Source organism: Stegodyphus dumicola, chromosome 8 (assembly GCF_044657685.1).
Source record: "Stegodyphus dumicola isolate Sdum_Otavi_A_Nest chromosome 8, ASM4465768v1".
Taxonomy (NCBI): domain Eukaryota; kingdom Metazoa; phylum Arthropoda; class Arachnida; order Araneae; family Eresidae; genus Stegodyphus; species Stegodyphus dumicola.
Genome location: NC_140775.1, coordinates 132,436,791 through 132,464,636, shown reverse-complemented (window position 1 = coordinate 132,464,636; position 27,846 = coordinate 132,436,791). Strand labels below are relative to the sequence as shown.

At 32.1% G+C, this 27,846-nt stretch overlaps 1 protein-coding gene across 1 annotated transcript in view; it reads right to left on the bottom strand.

Moving 5' to 3' along the window:
* The window catches only part of LOC118197250 (ceramide synthase 1-like), a 70,690-nt gene extending 43,133 nt beyond the window's left edge, over window positions 1–27,557 (bottom strand). The window contains exons 1-3 of the mRNA XM_035368754.2: window positions 27,249–27,557; window positions 18,930–19,092; window positions 9,155–9,335 (exon numbers count right to left, since the gene is read on the bottom strand). Of these exons, the coding sequence (XP_035224645.1) occupies window positions 9,155–9,335; window positions 18,930–19,092; window positions 27,249–27,485 (581 nt within the window). The 5' untranslated portion in view covers window positions 27,486–27,557. The remainder of the gene's footprint in view (window positions 1–9,154; window positions 9,336–18,929; window positions 19,093–27,248) is intronic.
* Window positions 27,558–27,846: the final 289 nt, after the last annotated feature.

Below are 27,846 nucleotides of genomic sequence, written 5' to 3'. Positions count from 1 at the left end.
ATAAATACAATTAAAAAGGTCCTCTTATGTACAAAATCAAGTGCTCTACTTGTTAGTGATTTAAAAGTATGATACACAGAGTTGAATTCCAAAAACTGTCTTATTCCAAATAAATAATTTCATAGACACAACAATTGCAATACAGTTACAATACAGAGTCAAAAAGTAACCTTACACTTTCTTTCATAAACAGAACATATGAAATAGGATTAAAAACTTTTTTTCTTCCTTTTAGATATAGCTTATGCAATGTTCCATGCATGTATGCGAACATTTATGCGTAGATTCTATGAGAAAATAAAATTCCTGACTAATGAAAACATAAGCATTCCTACTATACATATAATCACTTTACTGTTACTCTGAACCTGTTTGCCATTTAATGCCTCTTTAAGAACAACTGATTGATCCAAATATATGACTTATGCTAGATCCAGAAAATATGCATGATGTGGATACGTAAAGATTCTGAAATTTCTGTATTGTACTGTTATTTAAGCTGTGTTTGGTCTCATGCTATCAGAAAGATATTTATTTTATTTCTGTTATCAGAAAGATACAGAAGTAAAGAAATTTTCAGAAGAAATGCCAAGGTACTTGCATATTTAAAACTTCAGTGGATGCAGCATTTCTATCTATGAGGTGCTTATGTTAGCTTAAAAAACAGCATTCCGTAAGAAGTCTAATTGCTTGGAACATATTGGTTGTTCCCCCACACATAACACCACCCAGTTGTTTTCTGCAAATTTTATTGTGTTTATACTCTTTCCGTTGCATGGACCTATGTGCCTTATTCACCCTAAACAAGATCTCGAAACAAGTACATTCTTCCCTTTTTCATATCAGCATTCACATCAGCTTGAATAGCTTCTGTTCTCTGTCTCTTGACAAATATTAGTGGAACTACTATCTATCCTCTCCTCCTCTTTCTATCACAAATCTAATGTGGCCCCTTCCAAAACAAGGACACAACTCCACTTGTATTGCAACAACGAACTCCAACATATTTCTTCTTTCTCATCCTTCATAAATTGATTGTTCTCGGCATTCTTCCTGCTACAGATCCTGCCATCTTAGGTATAAGTACTTATTGGATAGTTTTCAGTAAGAAGGAAATAGAAAACTTTGACACTTAAACAGCATCGAAGCTATACTGCAAGTTTTAGGCTTAGTATAATTTCCTGTGCTAAGCAGATTGAAAACAGAGCAGCATCTTAAGAATTTGAAGTGGACAATTCGAGAACTGAAAAGGAACTTGAAAATATGCCATAACAGAAACAAGCCATAAGAAGTGATAATATAAGACAATCATATCTAGAGGATGACCTTACAAAATGGATAAAGGAGCAACAAGGAAAGGGAGTAGCAATTTCAACTATACAAATTCGCTTACAGGCAAAATTTATGATGCAAAAAATGAACATAAATGACTTCAGCGAAAGAACATAAAGAGTATGAAAGAACTTCATTTATATTTGAGTCAGCTTGTGCCACAAACAGTGACAATCTAATGCTGATGATCATTTAAAAAGGAAAATTCATTCCAAAGGAAGATTTTTCTAATGGCATAATAATTTGGGCAAACAAAAACAGATGGATGTGCAAAACAATCATGCATGTGTAGCTACAAAAATTTTGGCAGTGTTGTAAAAGATAGTTTTTCCAACCAAAAGGGTTGTTAATAATGGATTCCATGCATTCTCACTTGACTCACCGAAAACTAGATGTCAAAAATTGTCAATGACCTTAGCAATAACTTCTGGTATATGATAAAAATCTTACTACCATTAGATTTGTCAATTAACACTTTACCGACCGGTAGCGGTTTGAACATACTATGCCCTTTCACCACCCGCTCAGCCGCAGATCGTCTGAGACACCGGCTCGGTTTCGGCCTAGATTAACGCACGGGAATATATGCGCTTTTCTTAAACTCTGGTAAAATTGTACACTTCGTGTTATTGTAAAGTAACGAAATTTAATAAAATCTTTTACTTTAATCATATTAGTATTAAACAATATTTATTTTATCTATTACAATTATTTTCTTATTACTTACATAAAATATACCATAATCCATATAACAATATTTGTCAAAAAAAGAAGTTGTTTAATATTTTTTTAAACTATGATAGCGCTCAAAACAGTCACCTTTGTGTAGTGGGACGTTGCAATATTTACAAGTGAAACCTGTTCTGCTTAGTTTTTTTTTACTTGCACAAACTCTGCATTGTCATAGGGATTTTTTACATTGACAGCTGGTCACTATATTTACTAGTTTATGCTTTCCAAAATTTGCCGGTCTTCCGGGATGATCAACTCGGGACGTGGTTCTTGTGGGTTCGGAATTAGGTAGATCCTTACCTTGTTTTTCAGTTTCGCAGTCTTCTATCAATGAAAGTGCCGCTTTGTGCAGAAAATTTTTATATGTAATCTTCTGTCCGTTCAGAGTTGTATATACTTTAAAGGAGTTAAAAAGTGCACAATTGATGAAGAACATTATGACACATTTCGTCCATTTTTTGTTTTCCTAAAAATGGAGTAATAGGACAGATATTGATCTGTGCGATCTACACCCTTCATATATTTATTATAATTTATTATTGAAATAGGCTTCTGTATGGGGCAATCTGATGTCCTGCTTCTGTTTCTAGATTCCGCCATTTGTGCAGAATGTATTGTCGATATTATGTTTACATTCCTTTTGACATTATTCCACTACTTGTAATAAAATATGGCCATTTCTAAGAAATTGATGTTGGCCTCTTGAAAGCTTGACCATTTGAAGTATTTGAGGAAGACCTCTGTTCTTTCGAATCGTCCCACACACTCGCAATTTATTTTTTAAAAAGAAATTTACCTATGTTGACACTATTATAATAATTATCTTGATATATATAGTGCCACATGTTCTTATACGGTCCAATGACCGATAATACTGTCTCTTCTAATCAATGACAGGCTGGACCTTCACCAGCCTATGCAAATTGGGAGAAATATCGTTATTATTACAAAAATGCCATCTTTGCATTATTTGTAAAAATCTGTTCCTGCTCATAACCTTCGAGAAGAACGGTGTTTCTATAGATGGGTCTGTAGACCAATAATCGTAGAGAACGTCCTTCTTTACTTGTCCCATGAGAATGATCAGGCCCAAAAATTTCTTCATTTCAGTCACCGTGACGTCTTTCCATTTTTTCATTTTTGATGTAATTCTATATTTTTCCACAATTTGATAATGATATCTATTAGACTCCCTTACGAAGTGCTCAATCAGGTCCCTTCCAATGAATAAATTCACAATATCCATTACACTTTCAGAGGAACTTGGCATAATTTTTACGCCAGAGCTGCCTTCGAAAGGTTCCAAAATTATACTCTTGTCGTTCGTTGACCATGTATCATTGTTGTCTTCGACATTATTATTCATGTCCTCGTCTTCTGAATCACTGTATATTAGCGGTACAGGACGTCGCTTTCGAATGGCTATACTACTGCTATCACTTTCGTCATCAGTACTATTTGCTGAACGGCAGTCAAGACAATCTGACAGGTCGTCGAGATAAAACTCGCCGAGACTATCCTTTCCATTCATTTCTAAGGGCTGAAGCTTAGAAAAAGCACCGATTATCTGAATAAAGAATGCTCGCTGCTTGCTACTTGTCAATCTAACCTAACCAAATCTAACAGAAAGATCAAAAGTCGATTAATCGATGACCGGTCAGTAAGCGCTGGGGAGAAACGTCGATTAATCAACGGCCGGTCGGTAAAGTGTTAATAAACCTTCAAGACTGAAATCCAAAAATGGTAGGAGTGTTAGATGACTGAAGGATTACAACACCAAAAGCAGCAAAATGCTTAGAGCATTTTATGAAGAAGTTATAGAATGAGTAGGAAGTGTGCAGAAATTGTTGAAAAATACAGTCAAAAGTCATTAATTTGGACACCCATAATCCGGAATGATCTATAATGCGGACCTCAAAGCTACAAACTTTCTGCGCATATGCGCATAAGACCTTTACGGCTGCGATTATGCGTGTGCGCATGCACATAATACGTTTACGCTTGTGCATTTAATGTATAACGGACGGTATAAGCTAAGCTAAAATTATCTAATTCAGTTAATGTTGCAGATTGCTTTGTTCCTTAATGTTCGAATTGGATCCGGCTTATTATTTTTTGCAGACTGTTAGAGCAATTTTATAAAAGTAAGCTTGAACTTTTGGTTATGTTAAATAAGAATTTCCGATACATATTTACTAATATGTAAAGGATCTACAAAGCGAAAGTATGTTTCGAAGCCCATTAAACAAAAAGTGGGATTGCTGCAAAAAATGGATAAAGGCATATCCTTCGTTTCTCTAACCAATCCGAAATCTGTTTATCAATTTCACGCTGCACCGCGGCGCGGGGGGGGGATAGGAAACGCCACGGCGCGCAATGAATTGGAAGTTAATCTGTCAGCACTATCCTTATCTTCAGAGCAGATGTTTTTATTTTATTTGGCTTATAATTCCTTACTAAATGTAGTATTTCATCTCGGTGTACTCCGTCTTTGATATGATTTAAATCAAATTCCTCGTCATTATAATTTGTTGAAACAGAGGTTATTGAAAACGAAAAAATTTCGATTGACAAATTGGTCGGTATTCTCGACACAGCAATTATAGGACTTGAACAGCAGGACTTTGTAACTGAAGAAGAAATTAAGTCTGTTTACGGAATTAAAGAGAAAGTATTATCACATAAAACGAAGCAACTAAAACAACTTACATTGAAAGAAATGTTTAATAAAGTAAACAAATAAATATTAAGCTTTTTTTTTTTTTTTTTTTTTTGTAAATTTAATACCCTTTAGATCATAATTGTTCTTTATTTCCTAAATTACGGTGTCATATTTTTAATTTTATAATTTCTGCATGCCATCTTACCAGATTTAAACTGATGATCTATAATCCGGAAAAATCGATAATCCGGAATCGCCGAAGTCCCGGTGAGTCCGGATTAACGACTTTTGACTGTATCAAGATTCAAAAAAGCTGAAATTATATCCCCACATAAAAAAATAGCAAAGGAAGAGAATGAATTTGGCGTACTTGAACTAGATCTTAATTTAGATCAGGGTTTGCTAAATCTTTTTAATCCAGATAGTGAAGTATACAATTTTGATGGTTTCATATGATGCATGTTTGTTGCAATTATTTTTCTTAGCAAAATTAAAAAATTTTTCTGTCATTCAACTTAGTATCTCATTGCAATATTTTTTAATATGGTATGAGTATTACAGATATGGACTTCTTTAGTAGGTAAATGCAAGTACATTTGCAAATATAAATCTCTTTTCAACATTTCTAACCTCTAATTTATTTGAGTTATGGTTTCAATTCATGCATTTTTACTTTCTTATACAAAGTAAAAAGGAAGTATAGTAATTGTGAAAAATTTTGAGTATCATATTTCAACAAAAATATCCATCTTGACTGCTATTTAATGCAATTTAATGATGTTTTTGCGTGACATCTGTACATTAGGACAGAATAAATGACTCTTTCTCCAAACAAATTATAAAACTGATTTAAAATGGCTTCAGAAGAGATTTTTTTATGGTGTCTGTATGTACGTACATCTTGCATAACTCAAAAATGAGCAGTCTCAGAATGTTGAAATTTTGTACGTGGGACTGCTATAACATGTAGATGTGCACCTCGCTTTTTGGTTGCAATCAGCTGCACCGTCTCAAGTTTCTTTATTCTTATAAAAATGATTGAATTATGTTGTTCTTATCTTCCAGTTAAGATTTTTATGCCTTTAGTTAACCTGCATGTTATAGTTGTATAATTATCAACAATTTAAAAATTGTTTAAGTGATGCTATGCCTATTTTTTCCCATAGCAGCCATATTTCTTTACATTTGAAACTTAGTAGAATAGTGAATTTGTTGCCAATCTAGAGAAACTAAGCTTCGCAACAACAAAGTAACGTCTTCTTTTATTATTGCGAATTAAATTATGCTTAATCCATTCTGGAATTATCATTTAAATTATTAAATTATCTCATATATTGACACAGCATAGCGCCCACAACAAATTAAATCAGTTTCTACGCCTTCAGCGTCTTTTTGCCACATGAGACCAAAAGTAAACTTTCAGTTTTGTGCACCGAAAAAATCCGTCTTCTTGCCCGTTGGCTGAATTGCTCGTTTTTGTGTAGAAACTGTAATTTTAATTGTAAAAATTGTTTAATATTTTAACTGTAGTTGGTCTTTTATGTTTTTCTATATATTTAAATTTTTAATGAAGATATTTTGTGTTTTTATTATTTTTGCTTTGCTGGAAAGTGAGAAATGAATTAATTGAATGAGAAATACATCTCTAATGAAATTCGAGGAAATAATTGTTTCATATTAGCAGAAAGTACCATCATCAGTCTGTTTTGGACACAGAATGTTTACGAGTAGCGCATGCACATTAGGTAAGCAGCACTGAATTGCCTGTGAAAAACTGTTTAATTTCTTTTATACATCATATTAGATTCTTATAGTATTTGAATAGAACATGTGGCAACGATTAGATAATTCTTGAGATGATATAATTTTTTTTCCCATTCCGAGTTACAAAACGAACGAGATGGAACACTGTTGAATGAACCTAGTGCCAGAGTATCGCTATGGTAAATTAATATAGTTAATTTTAAAAAGCGCATTTATTCTATTGTGGTTTATGCGCTATCGACGAAACAGATTTCATTCAATTCAGTAAGTTTAAATGAAATGCAGGAAAAATGCATCTAATTTAATATTCCGTACAAGGAAGTCATGTGGTGTACACATCAGATTTTTCTTAACTAATAAACCATATAGCATGACAAAGGTCAAGATTTTACGACTATAATGTTCACAGCAATGTCATGTACAATTCAGCTTAATGTGGTACTTTTGCCAGTACAGTGTTTCTGTGCAATTTTAGTACTCCCCTTATTTTCCTTTACTTTTCAATGCAGTGTTTATGCTGATATGCTCTTCCAGAAAATATGGTATATAAGATGCAATATTTTAACCTGATTACAGGTTGTAAACATTTTTTAAGCATGTCATAATATACTAGCAGGAAAAATTAAAGCAACAACTATAAAAAGAAGCTATAATTCTATTACATGAAATCCAATAAAAGGTAGTTGATATCTCAAAATCAATATTATTGATAGTCGAGTGGGATTTACACAAATGCAAATTTTTGTGCCTGTTGCTTAGGCATATGAAAAAAGTTTTTTAAAAAAAACTTTAAGATTCTAATTTCAAGAACTGTAATAGTAGTACTGAATGTGTAGTAATAAACAGATAAAATAATTATGTGTGAAAGGTGGAACAATGTCACTGAGAAGGCATTTGACAGACTGTGAGACAAAACTGACTGAGAGAAGAGAAGCAAGCTAGACAAAAAGTAGCTGAAAGCATCATGTCAAAAATTTTGAAATGATTTAAAGATATTGCTGATATATACAAAAAAACAGGTAAAGGTAAAAAAAACCTGACACAACAAACACTTAGAACAAGTAAGTAAGATTGCAAGGGAGTTTGCTACAACTACAGGAACTTGACTATCCAGACTGTGACTGACAGTTTGCATAACAATCTATGCAAGGAATTCCATGATTTGCATTCTACTAACACAGGCAGTAAAATGTGCCTAGTTGCAATTGTGCAGATATCATCATATCTGGAACACCAAGAACAGGAATTGAGTTTTCTTTATTGATGAGTCTTGTTTTTATTTGAGGAGTGATTTCACATCTGTTATAAATTAGAGGAAACAAAACATAAGCAATATGCTTGAAAGCATTCATGAAAGGCATAAATAAATGAAATCATAGTATATGCAGGGATCATTTTTAATGATTGTACTAGACTACACATTTTTACAAGTGCAATTATGAATATCTATACATCATCATATCTTGTTCAGAGGTTCAATAACAACTTCCTCCTACTATGCGATAATTCTTGCCCACAACATGGTATGTTAGTAACTGATTATCTTGATTGCAAAGGAATCTAGCAAATGGATAGACCTGCATATTCTCCAGAAATAAATATGATAGAACATGTGTTGGACACACTAGATCAATGAATTGCATCACTACAGCTCCCAACTAAAAGAATATTAGAAGATTCGCAGAAGCTTTAAGGTGCTATTTGCCACAAATAAATTTTGTATTCACAGTGAATAACACAATGAATAGATAGTGCATTCAGAAACATAAGAACACACTAATATAAAAGATGGAAAATCACTGTACAACTTGTATTTTGACCAGTGGTGCCTTAACTAAGGTGTGTATCTTTAAAAAGCTGTAATACCAACTTAAGACATGATACCTAAAGCTCTTGTGCACTTCCCATGTTCTTAGCTGCTAGACATTCAAGGTATATGAGCTTTTATAGTTGTTTCTTAAAATTTTTCGGGCAGTGAAACTCTTCTACTCTTCATATTAAGTCATATGCTCACACAGCAATCCAGGATTACACTTTCACAGTCCTATAAGAGCCCAAAAATAACTTTACCGATGGAAACAGACACACAAATTTTCTTTGAATGTCATTACTCTTCGCTGGCTCATTTGATCTCTATCTTCAAGTAGTGTTCAAAACACTTATCTCCAGTGACCATTTTTCTGAAATTAACTCATCTCCTTCAGTTTTATAATATTATAATAGTGTTTCAAAGATATCCACATGGCATTCTTTCAGTTTATGGATAAATTGTTTTGGTACCCATCAAGCAAAAACTTTGTAGTGCTGCAGCATGCTTCGCTCTCTAAAGTGTGAGAGTGAAGGTTGAACCTCCACGCCTCGTGCTGAGAGGGGTTGGAACCTGTATATGCAGTTAAGTCTTGCAAGACAGGGAAGCCTAATACTTACTTATTGTAGCATCTTAAAAACTACGAAATGGTGCGGTTCTTTTTTACACTAAGTTTATTTGTGGCTGCATATGTCAACAACAAAAGAAAGTTCAATTGACCTTGACAACTACTATTCATGCCATCATCTTATAATTTATCATATAATATACAAAGTGAATTAAACTAAAGGGATTTTCAGTAAGCAGAACAAAGAACATAGCATTCCTTAACATACTTGAACAAACTAGTTATTTACCTTAAAGAATATGAGATGGAGATTAGCCCTAAAGTTAAAACATGATGAATCATCATTACAAAAGAATCTTTCCTCCATGTATCCAAAAACAAAGTAGCATATAAAGAATGAAGGTAAAACCCACACTGAGCCATGTACATGAAATAAATATCCATTGGAGGGGCATCTGCTAAATTCCAATCTGAAACAAAAGAGAATGTTAGTAAATATACTGTTATAAACAATATAATTACATTTGTAGAAATACAATATTTTTCATAAGTAATATAAAGAAATCTTCTATATATAAAATGGTACTTTTCTGTTATGCACCTGACATGAATTTTGATGGGTTTTTTAATTGTAAAAGTTTGGTAAATTAAACACCCATTCACAAATGGTTTGATCCCCAGATGGCACTATGACAGCAGGAATATTTGCATTTAAGAAAAAAGGCATTTAAAGTGGAAAAGCACAAAAAAGAAATATTCATGTTATTTTAATTTTTCAGACCTATTTTGAGGAGAATGCTAGCAAACTTGTATTATATACAAAAATACTAGGCTTTAAAACAATTTATCTTTTAACTTCTATACATGCAGTAACTGATTTCTCCCACTCTATTCTATTCCTCAGTTTTCAAATATAACTTTTAATTTTGATGCTGTAAAAAATACATTATCCTCAGCAAGTTCCTCAGAATATACAACTGTAAGCCAAATAAGAAATACCATAATTTGGTACAAATAATTTTATAAAGAATATTTAAAAAAATTAAAGCATTTTTAATTTTCAAACAAATTTCAAAAATTTAAATTTTCAGCTACACACAAAGAGGAAATAACATAACTAAAATATATTTAAGTTAATTCCTTTTCAACAGCATGAGTTGTACATTTAACTATCTAGCAAAAAATATAAATGTTAGCACCCAATTTTTTTGGGGGGGAAGGAAGATAAAATGCTACTAACTATTGGTACCATACACAAGAAAATTGATAAAGCCTGCTATTCATTCTGTATAACACAACCTCAAAACATTTTTATAAAAAAAAAATAGGCACTTTCTGGTTAACAAGGCGCAATCTAACATCAATCAATTATATTGGTGTAAAGTCTAACTAGAGATAGAAATGAATATACATGATATACTTCATGAATAGAACTTACTATTTTACCAAATTAAATCAATATAGAAAACTAAGACAAGTAAATTAAAATGAATATGAAAAACTAATATAAATAAATAATTATTCCAATGAGTTGTACATTAATTCCTTTTTAGAATTCCACAATATGTACTCTTGACATCAGTATTAATAGAGGCAAAATAACCATATGAAAAGGAAAGATCCTTCAAACCAGCATCTTCATATGAAACTTTTGTGTGTGTGTGGGTGGCTTTACCTTTTATTGTACTGTTTTACTTCTTTGATAACAGTGAAAAGAAGACATTTTGTGATTTTCCACACAATCTTCCAATATGCATGATATATTTGTCAAGGAAGAATTTACCAACGATTACTCAGGCCATTTGTCAACTGCCAAATTATATATATAATTTCATAGCTACCAATTTTGAAATTTGAAAAATTGGGAAGTTGTTGCACCAAAACTTGAGAATTTCAAAGAAGATTGCATTGAAGGGTGACAAAATTCTGGATTCTAATGAAATCCAGATTGCTTTTAATTTGCTTTATAATGCATGATTTAAGTTGTTCAGCTAGTTGTATGTATAAATCGTCCACTGGTTTACATCATAATATGTGCATTATAATATAAAACTACATTAATATTTAATAAGATATTCTAAACTTTATTTTCTTTAGCTAATTTCATTTTGTAGTTGTCTTACACATTCATACTAAGAAGATCCTGAGTAAAGGGGGATAAAAAGCTTCCATTTATCAATATATTTTTAAATATGATTAAATTAACCATTAATTTACATATTATTGTAAAGATAGATTTTTTTATGCATCATACATTGGTGTAAACAAAAATTATATGCAAATATTAACTGATTTAAACATTGGTCGAATCTTCTTGAAAAAGTTGACAAATTATTGGTTAAGAGTCAGTTAACCAATGATTGTTGACTTAACTAATGTCAGTTAAGTCAACATTGGTTAAGAGATTCAGATCAAATAAAGTTTAATAATAGAAATTATACCGAAAATCACTGGGATAAAGGAATAAAATTTACACAATTAAAAGTTTCATTAATTCAATAAATTTAATTTATTGTGAAAAATCAATAGTAAAGGCTAAAAATTAAGAAAAAGGAGACCAAAAGATGTGATGAAAAAAGTGGAAACCTAGCAGTGAAATGCTGAAAATGTTAGCTGCTATGTAATCTATATATATATATATATATATATATATATAAGGAAGAGCTTGTCTGTATGTGTGTCTTTTGTTCATGCTGTGGGTAAGCTAACAGACATAGTGTTACGAAATTAGGTGCATCTAGAAAAGAGCTAGTGAACCTTGAAGCGATTTTTTCAGAAATTGAATGAGATTTTTTTTACTTTACGTTTTTGTGCAGATTTTAAATTTAATGTTTGGTGTTCTCTGTAGGCATTTTCTTGGTACATTTAAAAGCCAGGCGAAGGCTGGCCACGTAGCGGTTAGTCCATAATTCTTTTGTATTAAAAAAGAATTCGTTAAAAAAAAGCCGCACTTTTAGAAAATGATACTGCAAATCTCAGAGGGAAACTGATGATTTAATTTTCATTCTTTCTATTTATTCCATTTATTTTATTTTACTCTAAACCTAAGACACATTCTTGTGCTACAGATGAAATTTCTACAACTTGTGGATATTTTAAATTAACAGAACAGGAAATAAATTCAAATATCAATAACAATAGTCAAAGATTACACATTAAATAGAATAAGTTGCCTCATATATTTTACAGAATGCAAATTTAAAGCATTAGCTAGCAAGAATACTAATGAAGGAATACAATTTTAGGACACTGCTGGCTAAAAGTACTAGCAGCAAAAAGGCATAGCCAGTCGCTCTCTCAACTAAAGGTTTAAAATTTTTGGCTTAAATACAGAGAAAATTAATTTGCATTCTGGTGAGAAATACAGAAAGCAGAAGTTACAGTAGTGGTGGTGGTGTATTTAATTATGGCAAAGTACACCAGGATTATCTGCCTAAGGGGAGGGATGCCTTCGTGGAGGACTTTCTAAGGGACACTGGCTTGTATACACGTTACACATGGGGAAACCCACGAAAACACCCATGCAGCCAGCCCATTTGCGGGATTCGAACCTCGGACCGAACTACCAGTGTTCACCGACTTTACCACTCGGCCGCTGGTGGGCCAGAAGTTACAGCAACGATTTAAATTATTATAACTGGTTAATTAATATAAGATACTTTATGAATATAATAACCTTGCTCTTAATTTAAGCAGTTTCATTAATGGTCGAGCAGCTAAAGATTGCTGATTGTTTATCCTGGAAACCAAACCAGGCAATGAACTGTCGGCCTGGTTTTTGTGATTTTCACCATGTGCAATGTAAATACAAGCCTCTTTTCCTTAGAAAAGTCCTCCATAAAGGCATTCCTACCCTCATGCAGATAGCCTCCATTTGCTTTGCCATATTTAAATAGTCAACCAACCTAACTTAGTGCGATTTCTGAACACAGATTTCTAGACTAAGGAAATCAGAAATTTACCAAAGACTAGAGTAGTTTTTCAATCGAGAAGAATATAATACATACAGTACCCATGGCTGAATTGCCAATGTCACTAACGTGTACATTTAGGCAGAATTGATGGAAAAAGTCATAATGCAGGTGTTAAAATTTCGATTAGTATAAAATCAGTAATTTGTCCAAAGAGAAGAGAACCTTTAAAATATTTTACATTATTTTACAAGAAGAATTTTAATAAATTCTGATATAGTCAAAAGTCGTTAATCCGGACTCGTCGGGACTTCGGCGATTCCGGATTATTGATTTTTCAGGATTATAGATCATCAGTTTAAATTTGCTAAGATGGCATGCAGAAATTACAAAATTAAAAATATGAAACTGTAATTTATGAAATAAAGAACAATTATGATCTAAAGGGTATCAAAATTTACAAAAAGAAAAAGCTTAATATTTATTTGTTTATTTTATTAAACATTTCTTTCAAGGTAAGTTGTTTAAGTTGCTTCGTTTTATGTGATAATACTTTCTCTTTAATTCTATAAACAGACAATTTCTTATTTAGTTACAAAGTTCCGCAGTTCAAGTCCCGTAATTGCTGTGCCGAGAATAACGACTAACTTGTCAATCGAAATTGTTTCGTTTTCAATAACCTCTGTGGCACCCGAATTAACGACTTTTGACTGTATTATAGAATATGCACTGGTGTGCAAAACTTAAGCAACAGATGTTCTTTTTTGCATAACTCCACGAGAAATCATCTGAGAACCATGAAATTCAGAATTAAGAGACATTTTGTATTTAAACGATGACAAAAACATAATTGCGCTAAAAATGAATACAATGCATACAGTATGAAATCAAACAAAAATAGGCTTTATTGAACCCATAGTATTGTTATACATGATTGTTTGTACCAGAGGAAGAACAACAAGCAGATGTTCCTTACTATGAGATATGCCCTCCCCTTACTGCAATGGTTGCTCGAACGGTCTCTCCATAACCAGCACCAGATTGTCCAACAGATCTTGAGATAAGATGGCCCATTAATCAATCAGCATCTGTTTCAGTTGCTGGGTTTTCCCCGAAGGATGTAATCGTGCCACAAGGCATCTAACACATATTCTACGGGATTTAAATCAGGGGAGCATGCAAGGCCAATCCATTCAAGTAATATCTTCACTTTTCAGTAGCTTCTGAACAGCAGGAGTCTGGTGTGGCCGAGCATTGTTATCCATAAAAATGAAGTCTGCTCCAATGACACCTCGGAACAGACGCACATGAGGAAGGATCACCTCCTGACGATAGCAATCTCCCGTTACAGAACTTCTGTCGAAAACGTGGAGCTCTGTCCGTCCGTTCAGCATGATGCCTCTCCAGACGAAATCTTCAGGACACCGTAACCGTCTCTTTCCGTGATGTTACTGAGATTAAACCGTATTCCGACCTCTCTCCAAATCAATTTGTGTTGAGAATCGCTTGTGGCACTAAAACGACTCTCATCTGTAAGGAGGATACAACTCCATTGATGAGATGCCCACTTTTGCACTTCTTGCACCACTTTAAACGGTGACGCCGATGGTCAATTTTCAAAGGGATGCAGCGTTCAGGACCGCAGGCAAATAAGCCACCTTTTTGAAGGTGTCTGCACACAGTAAACCGCGACAATTGTCGCCCTGTTGCTGTACACAGTTGTTGAACTATGGAGTTTGGTGACTGGTTTCGGGCTCTTTTCGCCTGCAGGACAATACATCGGTCATCCACTGCAGGTGTTTTCCTTGAACAGCCACCACCAACCTTTCTAACAGCCGTACCTATGGTTTGTAAGACTTTCCAAGCGTGCGAAAAGACACTTTTGTTGATTCCGAACTCTTCAGCTATACTGGTCACACTTCGCCCCTACTCCCGATTTTCGATCATTCTTCCACGTGTGAAGTCATCCAGATCATTTCTTCAAGCCATATTTTACGAAAGAACTCCTTGTACTTGCAGCGAATGTCTTTAATTGCGTTTCCATCCTTCCTTTTACGGTAGCCTCGAATTGAGCGTGCCGATTGTACGCATTATGCGTACGCTCACGTGGCCTGTGATGTTTTTTTCTTGACATTTGCATACGCAAGACCTTTCTACTGAATTGCGTGTTCATTGTACTGAACGCAAGAGCCCCTTTTCTACAATTTAATGGCTATCTGATTAAAATTTACATAGTCGCTTAAGTTTTGCATGCCAGTGTATAACAGAAATAGTGATAATATGAAAGTAAATGTAACAATAATCATCATTTATTATACAAAGTCCAAAATCCCGACCCGTCGGGAATTCGGCAATTCCGGATTTTTCCGGATATTAGATCAACAGTTTAAATCTAGTAAGATGGCATGTAGAAATTATTATGAAATCTGATTTATGAAATAATGAAGTATTTATCATCTAAAGTGTGTCAAAATTTACAAAACAAAACAAAAAAAAAAAAAAAGCTTAATATTTATTTGTTTACCCTATTAAACATTTCCTTCAACGCCAGTTATGCAAGTTGCTTTGTTTTTTTGTGCTAATAATTTCTCTTTAATTTTGTAGACAGACATAATCTCGTGTTCAGTTACATTGTTGAAGTCCTGTAACTGCCATTTCGAGAATTTCGACTAACTTTTCTATAGAACCACACTACTGATTTCGCCATTCATTAATTTATTGATGATTGAGAAGCATTGTTATCACACATATTTGGCTATGCATCATGAGCTTGGTGACTAACAACAAGTTGTTCCGTTAAATTTTATTTTGCTTCTATCACGCACTGAGACAATTATGCCTGAATTGTATTAGTTATTTATTACATTTATGTCTATTTTTTACACATGCTTAACTCTTTCACATCGAAGTCACCCCAAACGCCCGAGCATTCAGACAAAGGCAGGTCACCCCAGCTGCCTGAATAATTTCCTACCTAGTGCTTCCCCCCCCATCACGTTACTGCATTGCTCATTGCTTTCAAGAGTTGTTAAATGACATGTCAGTCATTCTTTTTAAGCGACTAAAAGTAGTTCTGTTATTTTAATGCACCTTTTTTTCCTCTTTGTTTACTGTCAATGTTTAGCTATTGATGCCCGAAGTTGCAATCCCGTCTCAAGGGGGAATTTCACACAGGGTGAAAGAGTCCAAGAAAGAAGTTGTCGCTTTACTTAATAAGTTATTGTTAGCCCTGTAGTATTCGATTTGTCATGGAGAAAGGAAAAGCATAGATGGGCGTTTTCGATGTTTGAGTAAAAGAGATTTGGTCCTCTCTCGATGCGAAAGAGTTAAGGCTTATAAGAGTTCTGAATAAATAAATTCCCACTATATACTTAAGCCTTATTGAAGGCCGACGCTAGATATCTTACTGCCTGATGCAGTCTCTGCGGATCCTAAATTCTGCAACTCGTTGCAGCCATACGACCCCTGGCGCTGGTTCTGGGTTTATGTGAATAACAAATCAATTATTCTTAATTCAAATAGCCCTAAATGTAATCTTTGGGTCTATGAGTATCATCAACAAAATTTATTTTTAGCATATGGAAAGAAATTTTGGATAAATTCTTCCTCGTCAACATTTTTTTAGCACATTTAACTTAAATCTGTAAATATCGCCAAGCGTAATGTCAACAGAAAAGGTTATCACACTCCTTTATTATTCAATTACTAACATAAAACATGTGTTTAGGCATCGCTACACGAGTCATTACTCAATTTGTCATGTTTTGATAAATATGTGATGATGAAAGGAAAATATAATAAATAATGATTCGCCAGGTTGGCGTCTGATCAACGATGTATCTATGTGGAATGTTTCGCTTTGAGATGTATGCCAAGCAGATACGCAGCAACGGAACCAAATTACTGATCGTACAAATTTATGCTAAAATGATTGTTTCTTCAATAACAAGGTATTTTATTTAGTGTCGAAGTGAAATTAAGAATCGGGACTATCTGGATGTTTTATTATGCGCAGAGGGGGGAATCAAATGTGCATTCATAAAGCCCACAAGAAAACGTTGTTGTTGGTTTTGAGGTCCAGATTTTAGATCACTCCGGATAATGGACGTCTGGATTTCGGACTTTGTACTGTATTACTAATGATCAGAATTCAGGTGTTGATAAATCATAACTTTTAAAAATGTGTTAATTCTAATGCCTATGATTACATAAAAATATGTCTCGCTTTGGAAAAAAAAAAAGGTCTTTGATGATAATAAGGGGCCTCTTCAAACATAAACAGGAGTTTGTTTAAAAACTTCATTATGAAGGCTACGAAATAGCTTTGGACATAAAACACCTTAAATCATAATTCATCGTTTTTATTTGTTCCTTTTGCTACACACAGAAATAAAGATAAAAATCTTATATTCTAACAGATTTTGCTGCAGTTAAACATTTTTGCAATAGAAGAAGCATATTTTACTCCTATTTTTGATGCACTGTTTGACGTACTCAGAAATATTGAATGTGTATATGATGCACAATTTTAAAATCAGTAAAATTAATTCTGTTGCATATAAAATGAAGCTACATAACAAGCAATAAAATAACAAAGCTAAAAATTTACTCTTATGAAAGGCAAAAGAAAAAACTTTTGGTTCATATTCTTTATAAATTTAAAAAATAGCTTTTCTTATATTATTAATGAATATTTATCAGGCATTATAACAATAATGAAATTCAAGAAATTCAAGAATCAAGAAATTCCCCATGAATAATACTCAGTAAAAGTTTATTTGAAAATTTAAGGTTCAAAATAGCTGTTGCAATTGACTAAAGATTGTAACAAAGTATGTAAACCCCATCTGGCATTTTTACTGCTTATAACAAACATGCCAAATTCAAAGCACACCAATTTTATAAATTCGCATACATCTTGGGAAATTTTGAATAAAAAAAGTATAATTTTTTGCAGGTATGTTTAGAAGTACATGTATTTTAAAATGATTACAAACATTCTTTATGTTATAAAATAATCCCCCCCCAAATAAAATTATTCAAAAATACAAATTTTAAAAATAAATCATTATAAATATGTGCAATTTATTGAGATTATTATTAAATATTTAATTCTGAAAGAAGGAATCAATTAAGACTAGTTAAAAAAAGAGAGAGAGAATATTTATATACCAAATTCAATTAACATTAAGAATCTAAAATTTTGACCCATTTTTAAAACCTACTACTATTAATCAACTCTTAAAATGTAAAGAGTACTTTGATGGCCTTCTGATCTATAAGGCTGCATTGTGCTTTCCATGATAGAAGAGCTTTTCATTAAATTTCCAAGAGTATTGATCACTAAATTAGTGAAATATCGCCAAGCAGGCGATGGTTTTGGCGACTAATTTCCATCACCAAACTTGGCAAGAAATCGCCAAAAGTCCCCAAACTTTGCGACTTATTCAGCAACATTTTGGTCCCGTCCCTGTATAACTGTAATAAGTGTTGTAATTGAATAACTGCAATTGATCCTATATGTAACTGTACCTGTATTCAGCACTCATATGCCTTCCAGTAATTTTGAGGAGGAATGCAATAGAGGTTTCTCGGCAACCAAGGAAAAGCTATATAAGACTTGACGCAGCATAAGTTTGAGTTTCTCACTTTGGAATATTATTTCCTTGTGAGCTTCGCTCATTAGATGCGCTTTGCATTGTGTTGTGTTTAACTTTCTTAGTTTAACCACTAATTATGCTCTGTGATACAGAAAAGAGTTTTATGTTCCAGAACTGTGAAATGTATCTCTCTCTCTCTTTTTTTTTTTTTTTTTTTTGTGTGTGTGTGTGTGTGTGTGTGTGTAAAAAAATTTTATCAAGCTGTCGTTGGTTTTATGTGCATTCAATCTGTTATGAACACATAAATATGAAACAATATCAATACAACAGTACATCAATTAATTAGCACTAATGTCTCTTATGCAAATACAATTATACGACAAGAAAGTTTTTAAATAAGTTCCTTTTATATAGTTTTAACAGAAAGACAATTATCTAATTTACTTGAACCTTTTAAGTTAATGATAATAGTCATAATTTCATTTATAAGTTAGTTACAAATACTCCAAAATTTTTATGTCAAGAAAGACAAGAATGATTACATCTTACTTACTTTCCCAAACAGTACTAGGCTTTTGGAAGAACTTGTAATTACCACTCAAAATAACAACATAGCAAGTATAAGACCAGGCACAAAGGTAAAACACAAACTTCCAGGCACTTTCTGGCATCTTCCTTTGGTTTGTTGAAGTAAGAGCATAATGATGAGCTAAAGGCTAAACAAAGGTACATTAGTCACTTGAGAATCTGAAAAGTATTCACTATGAAATTTTTATTCTGGTATTTTTAAAAATGAACTTGGATTACACATATATTTCAAACTACAGTCTGTTGGTCATGTTTCTAATTTAATGGCTCCAACTAAATAAACAATATCAAAAATCATACAAATTATGAAAAGTTTTAACATACAGAAATTATTTTATGTTTCAGAAAAACAAAATTAATTGTTTTAACCCTCTAAGTGGCAAGGCCGTATATATACGGCCTAGAATATTTATTATGATATCTGTAAGAACGTATATATACGTGCATATTAAAATATGTCAACGAAATTAAGGCAATATATCAAAAGAAAACAAATCCAGGTATGAAATACCAGTAGAGTTTTTACATTAAAATCAAAAAAATAATTTGTTCTCATAATAGTTTAGGAAAATTTCTGCCTTCTTAGCGAAAACCCTGGCAGCCCAGAGGGTTAAACTATCGTATTTATTATCAATGAAAATAATGAATTTCTAGGTGTGATGGTATTTGACATCGAATGAGAAATTATGAAAGACAAAATACAAAGTAAAACTAGTACACTTTTCGTTTTAGACATTTACTCTCTTCTTGTTGAACAGACAAATATATATGCTCAGAAAAAAAAAAAAAAAAAAACAGAATTTATTGCATCTGAAGCCTATATGAGAAGATTTATTGGAATATTATTACTTACAGGATATTATTCTTTACCTCAAGAAAAAATGTATTGGTCTTTTGATAAGGACATTTCTGTTCCTGTTGTACGAGAATCGATATCACGTTTGCAGTACAGGAATATGAAGCAGAATTTGCATTTGACAATACTGATAAATTATATGAGGTGAGACCGTATCTAAACTTACTAAATATCACCACTTTTTACTACTGGAAATATAAAGTCTCTTTTAGATTCCAAACGCGAAAATGCATTATTCCTTTTGCAAACTCCTATTGAGAGTGTAGAATTAGCCAGAAATAGATCAGCAACGGGAAGACCTAGTAAATTCAGCATTCAAAAACCATTGCATGGAGATGGTAGACATTTTATCGTAAAGTCCGTTGATAACAAAAGACTTCTAAAGAGTACCATAGCCAGACTGTTTATAGATGCAAAGTATGTAATGTAGCTTTACATCATGATCGTAATCAAGCTTTTCATGCTTGAATCTTTCAAATGAAATAATCTGTATTTGTAAAAGAAATACAATGTATATTTTAATATTAAATTAATTACAAGTAAAGTGACTTGTATATTTATAAAACGTTATACAGCTAAACAGTAATCCTGCGCTCCACTCAAAAGAAACATCACACGAGTACAATCCTACTCACTAAACATCCGTAGTCTTATTCCGCTGACGTTGCGCGAACGCAACACTCGCTTTTTCAACAGGTAAGAGCATTTTTTTTATTTTCAATGTCAATTTATGTTATAAATGCTTAATTTAATATTTGTTATTATTTTCATGAGAAAAGAAACATTCCTTGTAGTTTTGGCGGTTAATGGGTTAAACCGAAACCTTTCTCTTAAACTAAGCTTCCATACTGAATAATTATGCACTAGTTTTCTGCATTGTGACCTAGCTACACTGTTCCTTGCTCCTTGTCTTTTTATCCCAACAATATTAACAAAAATATTAAAATTGTAACTATTCAGGAACAGGCACAATTAGTGCGCCAATTTGTTTATGGCCACAAAACATGTAACTACAATAAAATTAATTTTATTTTAATTTGGCCCATTTGCAAGTCTGCTTTTTTTATGCATCCATCTTCTGTCTATTTCGCTATCATGTCGAAGCTATGCTCATGAGTTATCATTTTAATGATGCAGCAAATAGCTCCAAATTTCTTTTTTCACATTTGCAAGCTTCTTCAAGTATAACGCATCAATCATGTTAAATTTTTATACATAAAATCATCACATTTTTCATTTCATTCACAAAAGTTGAACAGATCTCATTCAATGTGCTGGCAATTCCCAAGGAAAATTCATTCAGAAAGCTTTTAAGAATTTATGGTTGATCTTTACAATATGGTAACTGGTAGTTTGGCGACATTTTGGAGGCGATAAAGGTTACTACCTGGGACTTTGGTAATAATGTGAGCAGTACTCAGTTCCGATTACGCATTATTTTGTGTGAGGGAAATGAGAGATCATCGGATATGTCATGTGATATTAATGGACGAATTACGGTTCTTGAATCGGAAAAGGGGGGAAATCGGGAAAAAATCTGGAAATTTTGTATTTGGTTTATTCTGTGTTGTGTGAAACAGTGTTCGTGAATTTTTGGATCCCATGGCCGTAACTAAAGAAAAGTTTATGGGACATGTAATCAAGATTCTGAAGAAGATTAGGTAAGTTAGTATTTTTAATTATTTGAGGATATTATTTTTATGCATTGTTCTAAATGTAAGGTGGAAAGGAATTTTGTATTATTGGGAAAATTGTTATTAGCAATGATTTAGTTTAAAGTAATTAGGATTGTAAGGTAATTTTTATTAATTTAATGCATGTGCTCATTTATATTTTAAGTAGTGTTTTTGAATTTAATTATATTTTAATGAAATGATAGTTATTTTGTGAATTTTATGTTTGTAGGAATTTGGTATACGTTTAAGTTGAAATAAACGTGCATGGAAATAATTTAAATATTTGATATTAAGTATTTGTAATGCTTGCGGTATGAATTCGTTGGTGACGTGTATAATGTAACAGATGATTTAGAGGTAAAAGTTTTTGGATATTTTATTTATTTTATATGTGGAAATGTTCATATTTGTAAAGGGTAAATACTTTTTTGCGATCAGGTAATTTCATATATGTTCTTTTTACCGGGTTTAAAGATTGAGAAAATTGTCATGTATTTTTGTGAAATTTTTCTAATTTATGAGAAAAAAGCAGTGTACATGGATATAGTGAAGAGTGTGCGCAATGCCATTTTTGTGCAATTGTGGGATTTTTTTTAAGTAAAAATAAGTCAACGTGTACATGGTTTAGTGATATTTTAATTAAATGATAGTTATTTTGTGAATTTTACGTCTGTAGGAATTTGGTATACGTTTAAGTTGAAATAAACGTGCATGGAAATAATTTAAACATTTGATACTAAGTATTTGTAATGCTTGCGGTATGAATTCGTTGGTGACGTGTATAATGTAATAGATGATTTAGAGGTAAAAGTTTTTGGATATTTTATTTATTTTATGTGTGGAAATGTTCATATTTGTAAAGGGTAAATACTTTTTCGCGATCAGGTAATTTCATATATGTTCTTTTTGGTTTAAAGATTGAGAAAATTGTCATGTATTTTCGTGAAATTTTTCTAATTTATGAGAAAAAAGCAGTGTACATGGATATAGTGAAGAGTGTGCGCAATGTCATTTTTGTGCAATTCTGGGATGTTTTTTTAAGTAAAAATAAGTCGCCGTGTACATGGTTTATGTGTATGTGTTATTTTGAAAAACGCGTAAGGAGTATGGTATTGTGCACTTTTTCCCAATTTTGCAGTGAATATTTGTCATGATTAAGCAGTTTTGTTTGATAAAATTTCTAGCATAAGTGTAATTCGGCTACTAGATTGTTGGAAGAAGTGTTCAGTAGATAAAAAGGAAAGAAACATGTCTTTACTTTGTGAAGACAAAATGGCGGCGGGGAAAAAAAATAGAGGGTTGCTGTAGGAGAGTTGGTCGCCAAATTTTCGCCAAAAAAACGCCAAGTTACCATAATGTAAAGATCAACCGAATTTATTTATCGATCTATATACTGGTTCCTTTTTTTCCTCTGCTGATTTTTGGTGAATAAACTAATTCTCGTTTTTTATTGATTGGTGCAAGGTTGTAAAATTGTGCTTGAAATGTGGTTGTGAGGTTATTTTGCTTCTCTGCATTCCATAACTGGATTTTATTATAAACTTATGATAATTTTTTTTTTAAATGGCACTGATTTAGGAAGATATCAAACTAATATTTTAATGGCATTAGCAATTCGAATTTTAATAATTTGATTGAGTAAAAAAGTTTTAAATACCGTATTTTCAAGCATATAATGCACACCAATAATTTCAAACTATGCTTTTTAACTTTTAGGTATATTCATAGTATAACACACATCTATTTTTCTTTGCAAAGAAATCTGAAAAATGCTTGTGTGATGCTCTATTTTTTGAAGTCTTTCATTGAAAGATTTTTCTCTAGTTTTTGAACAGTATACTGAATTGATAAGCAATATGAGGAACAATATGTGTGTGTGTTGGGGGGGGGAATACTTGACAAGGTAAATAATTCTGCAAAGGGGATGGGTTGTATTCAGTGCAGCTGGACATAAGAATGTTATTCTAGGCTTTTGAGAACAGGGGATGTAATTTGGGATAAGAATGCATTTCTGACTCGAATAAATCCCCGGAATTAGGAGTCTGACATTTTCTCTTTCCGTAGTCATTTGAAGCCATGATTTTGAAGTAAACATCAAAGGCAATTCGTATTTGCTTTAGTCGAAATAAAGTTGATCTAGTATTCCTTTTAGTAGCAAATATGACTCCTGCCAAATGAAACAAACACTGTGCTGGTTTCAAATGCATAATCATTCAGTTTGTTAAACAAAATAGAAATCATGCTACAGCAAGGATGTATGGTGTTGATTGCCATTTTTGTGCAATTCGGGGATTTTTTTTTAAGCGAAAATAGGTCGACGTGTACATGGATAAAGTCAAAGGAGTGCGCAATGCCATTTTTGTGCAATTCGTTTTTTTTTTTTTTTTTTTTTTTTTTTTAAGTGAAAATAAGTCTAAGTGTACATGGACACCGAGTTTGTGCAATTGTTTGTCTTGTTATTTTGGCTTTGTGTAGCGGGGATTTTTCGTGCAAAAATTGCCGCTTCGAAAGCCAAAATAACGAGTCAAAGCATTGCACAAAATCGGCATCCATGTACCACCAAGTTTCACCAAGGGGTACCCTAAACTATACTTTTACCTTTATTTTATGTATTTTTTGTTTGCCTATATTGTAGACTTTGGTGCTCCTTTGACTTTTTAAGTGAAAATATATCGATGTGTACATGGACAAAGTAAAGGGAGTGTGCAATGCAAGTTTGTGCAATTCTGGGATTTTTTTTAAGTGAAAATAGGTCGATGTGTACATGGATAAAGTTAAAAGAGTGTGCAATGCCATTTTTGTGCAATTCAGAGATTTTTTTAAGTGAAAATAGATTAACGTGTACATGAATAAAGTCAAAGGAGTGCGCAATGCCATTTTTGTGTGCAACTCGGTTTTTTTTTTTTTTTTTTTTTTTTCTTTTAAATGAAAATAAGTCAATGTGTACATTTCTGGCGCAAAAATCACCGCTTCGCAAGTTAAAATAACGAGTCAAAGCATTGCACAAAATCGGTATCCATGTACCGCCAAAAATTGCCAAGGGGTACCCTAAACTATACTTTTACCAAAATTCCTTAACAGCATCCAAAAACTTTCTAAAATTATCTGAACTAGAATCTGTATACTAGTGTTGCCACATAAATTCACAAAATAAAAGTCAAAAATATAATCTGTAGCAACGTCCGACTGTATGCTTTTCTGACGTTCGACCATATGCATTTCTTTCCTACAAACAGGACATGTAATGATGGCTATTAAATAAACCTCCATTTACACACCAGTCAAGTAATGCTCTTTTCCCCTTTCTTTCCAAATCAAAGAAAATTCAAATTAATCTTACTACATTCAGCCATTTTACCGTCTAAACCACAAAACAAGCAATATACTTCCTACCTAATACACACACCAAGCCCTTACGAATTTACAGCAATCATGCAACCGATTACATCATAATAGGGTTTCCATAATATTCAACTACTCAGGCTACTATAAATGAAACAATTTTGTGATAATACAAGGGGTATCCTTCTCTCTACTCTAACCGAATCGAGTGCTTCTTTGATTTGAAAGTGAAAATAGATCCATATATACACGGACAAAGTCAAGTCAGTGCACAGTGCTTAGTTTCTGCAATTTTCTGCTTTCTTGAGTGAAAATAGGTCAATGTGTACATGGGTACCTAGTCCGTAACCTTCTTTGACTTGTTATTTTGGATTTGAGCAGCAGCAATTTTTGTGCCAAAAATCGGCAATCGCCGCTACACAAAGCCAAAATATTAAGCCAAAGAATTGCACAAACTCGTTGTTCATATACTGCCAATTATCAGCAAGTACCATATGGAGCACCTATAAGTATATTTTTACCAGCTTCCCTAACCACTAAACTGTCTGAGAGGCTTAAAGAAATTCTAATGCAGACTTTTTTGTCACTGCACAATAGCAAAACTGTCAGATCCATAGTATCAGTAAAAAATAATTCAAAAATTAAAGCACTAATTCAATGGAGTATTAAAAAGCAGCGCACAATTAAAAGTTGTGTTCGCTAGATTTGGCTCATGATTAAATGAGTATGCTTGCTAGATTTAGAACTTGCATGCATATATTTTTGCAATGGTTTCATATAGTCCCTAGAAAGGATTTGTATAGAGAAAATAACAGAGAGGTAATATTTTTAATTCTTCACTGTTTAACATACATTAGTGTTATAAAACAAATTATTCTGAAAAATATAATGGCACATTTATACCGAGCTTGTTGTGCAACTCTAGAGAAAATCTAAATAACTAAATGGTTAGAAAAAATAACAATTGAAAGGGAAAACAATTGTATTTTGTAATTATTATGATCCTCATAATAAAAAATGAATCATACAGTCTTAATGAATAAACGAAATATCTTGTTGAATGTAGTAAGAAAAAAAACTAATGTCCTTGTTTATTCTAAACAATATCTATATTTAGTTCATATTTTACATTATGTTTTATCTAATAATATATCAGATAAAATGAATCATCAGACTCTCATTACATCTTAAAATTTATGCATTATGAATTTAACAAATAAAATTATTTTACAAATTTTAGACTTATTAAAAGTAATATACTATTCAAATAACCATTTCTTTACATTTTCCAACATATGTTTATAAAATTATTACATTACTGAAAAATTAAAATGCCTCTTATAAACTTGAAAATATGTTGAATGAAATCATACATTATAAAAATGAGCATTTTTATAATTTTTTTACAATTAAAAAATTTCAATAGTTTCATAAATTCAAATTTAAGGCACAGTAATTCTTAACAATTGGGCCATACAGTCTCTTTTCATACAGTTTTGGAAAAATTAAATATACATGTATGTAATATGTCTTTTCACAATAACATAATTTTACATCACATAAAATATCTTTTATTTGATGTATTTTAATAACAAATACTTAAATACTGAATAGTATTTAAAAAAATTTCACCAAGGCTGGAAAATATATTTAAGTATATATTTTAAAATTCAATCAAAATAGTAAATTTATTTCGTAACATCTGCATAGATAAGTTTTAGAACCACACTCTCTATATATGTAATATTTTCATATAATTTTTAATGAAACTAAAGTATTTAATAAAATAAATGAAACTGAAACGTGTGATTCACTGTTTTCAAAAAAAAAAAAAAAAAAAAAAAAAAAAAAAAAAACAGTTATACCCATGCGATTGGGTTCTTCTAATTTGTATTTTAAAAAAAAGCTTAATTTAAAAAAAAGAAATTAGACCGACTACAAAAAATTCAGAAATTTAAGATGGGTTAAAAACAATTTTTTGAAATACTTCTATCTATAATAGTCATCGAAACATGCAATGGTTAATACATATTTTTGCGTTCCACAACATTTTGACATTTAAATGAACAAAGTCTCCAGAACAGATATAAAAAGTTACATTAAATCACAATACATTGTCACGCAAAACGGATTGGAAACAAGCATATTATATTTTGAACAATAAAGAATAATAATACAAACTAATTAGAGATATGAGGTTATACGCAGTGACAGCGATAACATTAATTAGTCGCTCAAGACCCATCTAAATACCGGCAGAAACAGAAAAAAAAAAGTCAAGTATGGCACGATCGAATACACATTTGAAATATTTTAATGACTTTTTAGAGCTGGAAAGTGAAAAAGTATAATAATTAGTTAATTCAATAATGGATAAATAATTACTACTATATAAAAATAAATTACTTACCTTGAAAATCCATTCTGTAGACATGTACCGTAAAACTGACCATACTATTGATAATAATACTACTAACGTTATGTCGAATAAGCTGAAATTATAATTACTCCACGTAGATTCAATGGGAAGTTGTTCTCTTTTTTCTATAAAGGTTTCATGATACGTCTTTGCGAGAAATTCCTGAATACCGCGCGTTAAGTCAAAGTATGAAGGGAAGTTTTCCCAGTCGGTATCAACAGCAGCCATGACAGCTCAGTCGGAATTAACGTGCTCCTCCAAAGCAGCGATTAGTCAACACCACATCGCATGTTCTGCTAAAGTGACTCATGTGCCATCTATCAGCGAACAATCAATTTTGCGAAAGTGGTTGCTAAGAGGCGATTTCTAGCTTTAACAATTTTTGTGACATACAGTGGCTCACATTTATCTTCAAACACTTGCATTTTTTGAAATTTATTTGCATGGATCTTGTACTAAATATTAAAAACATGGACTCCAAATTTTTTTCTAATGTTATTTTTTCTGCATTTTAAACCTTATTTGTTGCAAAATAAATATCATCAAAATATTACTTGTAACAAAATAATGTATTTTAAACGTATTAGTC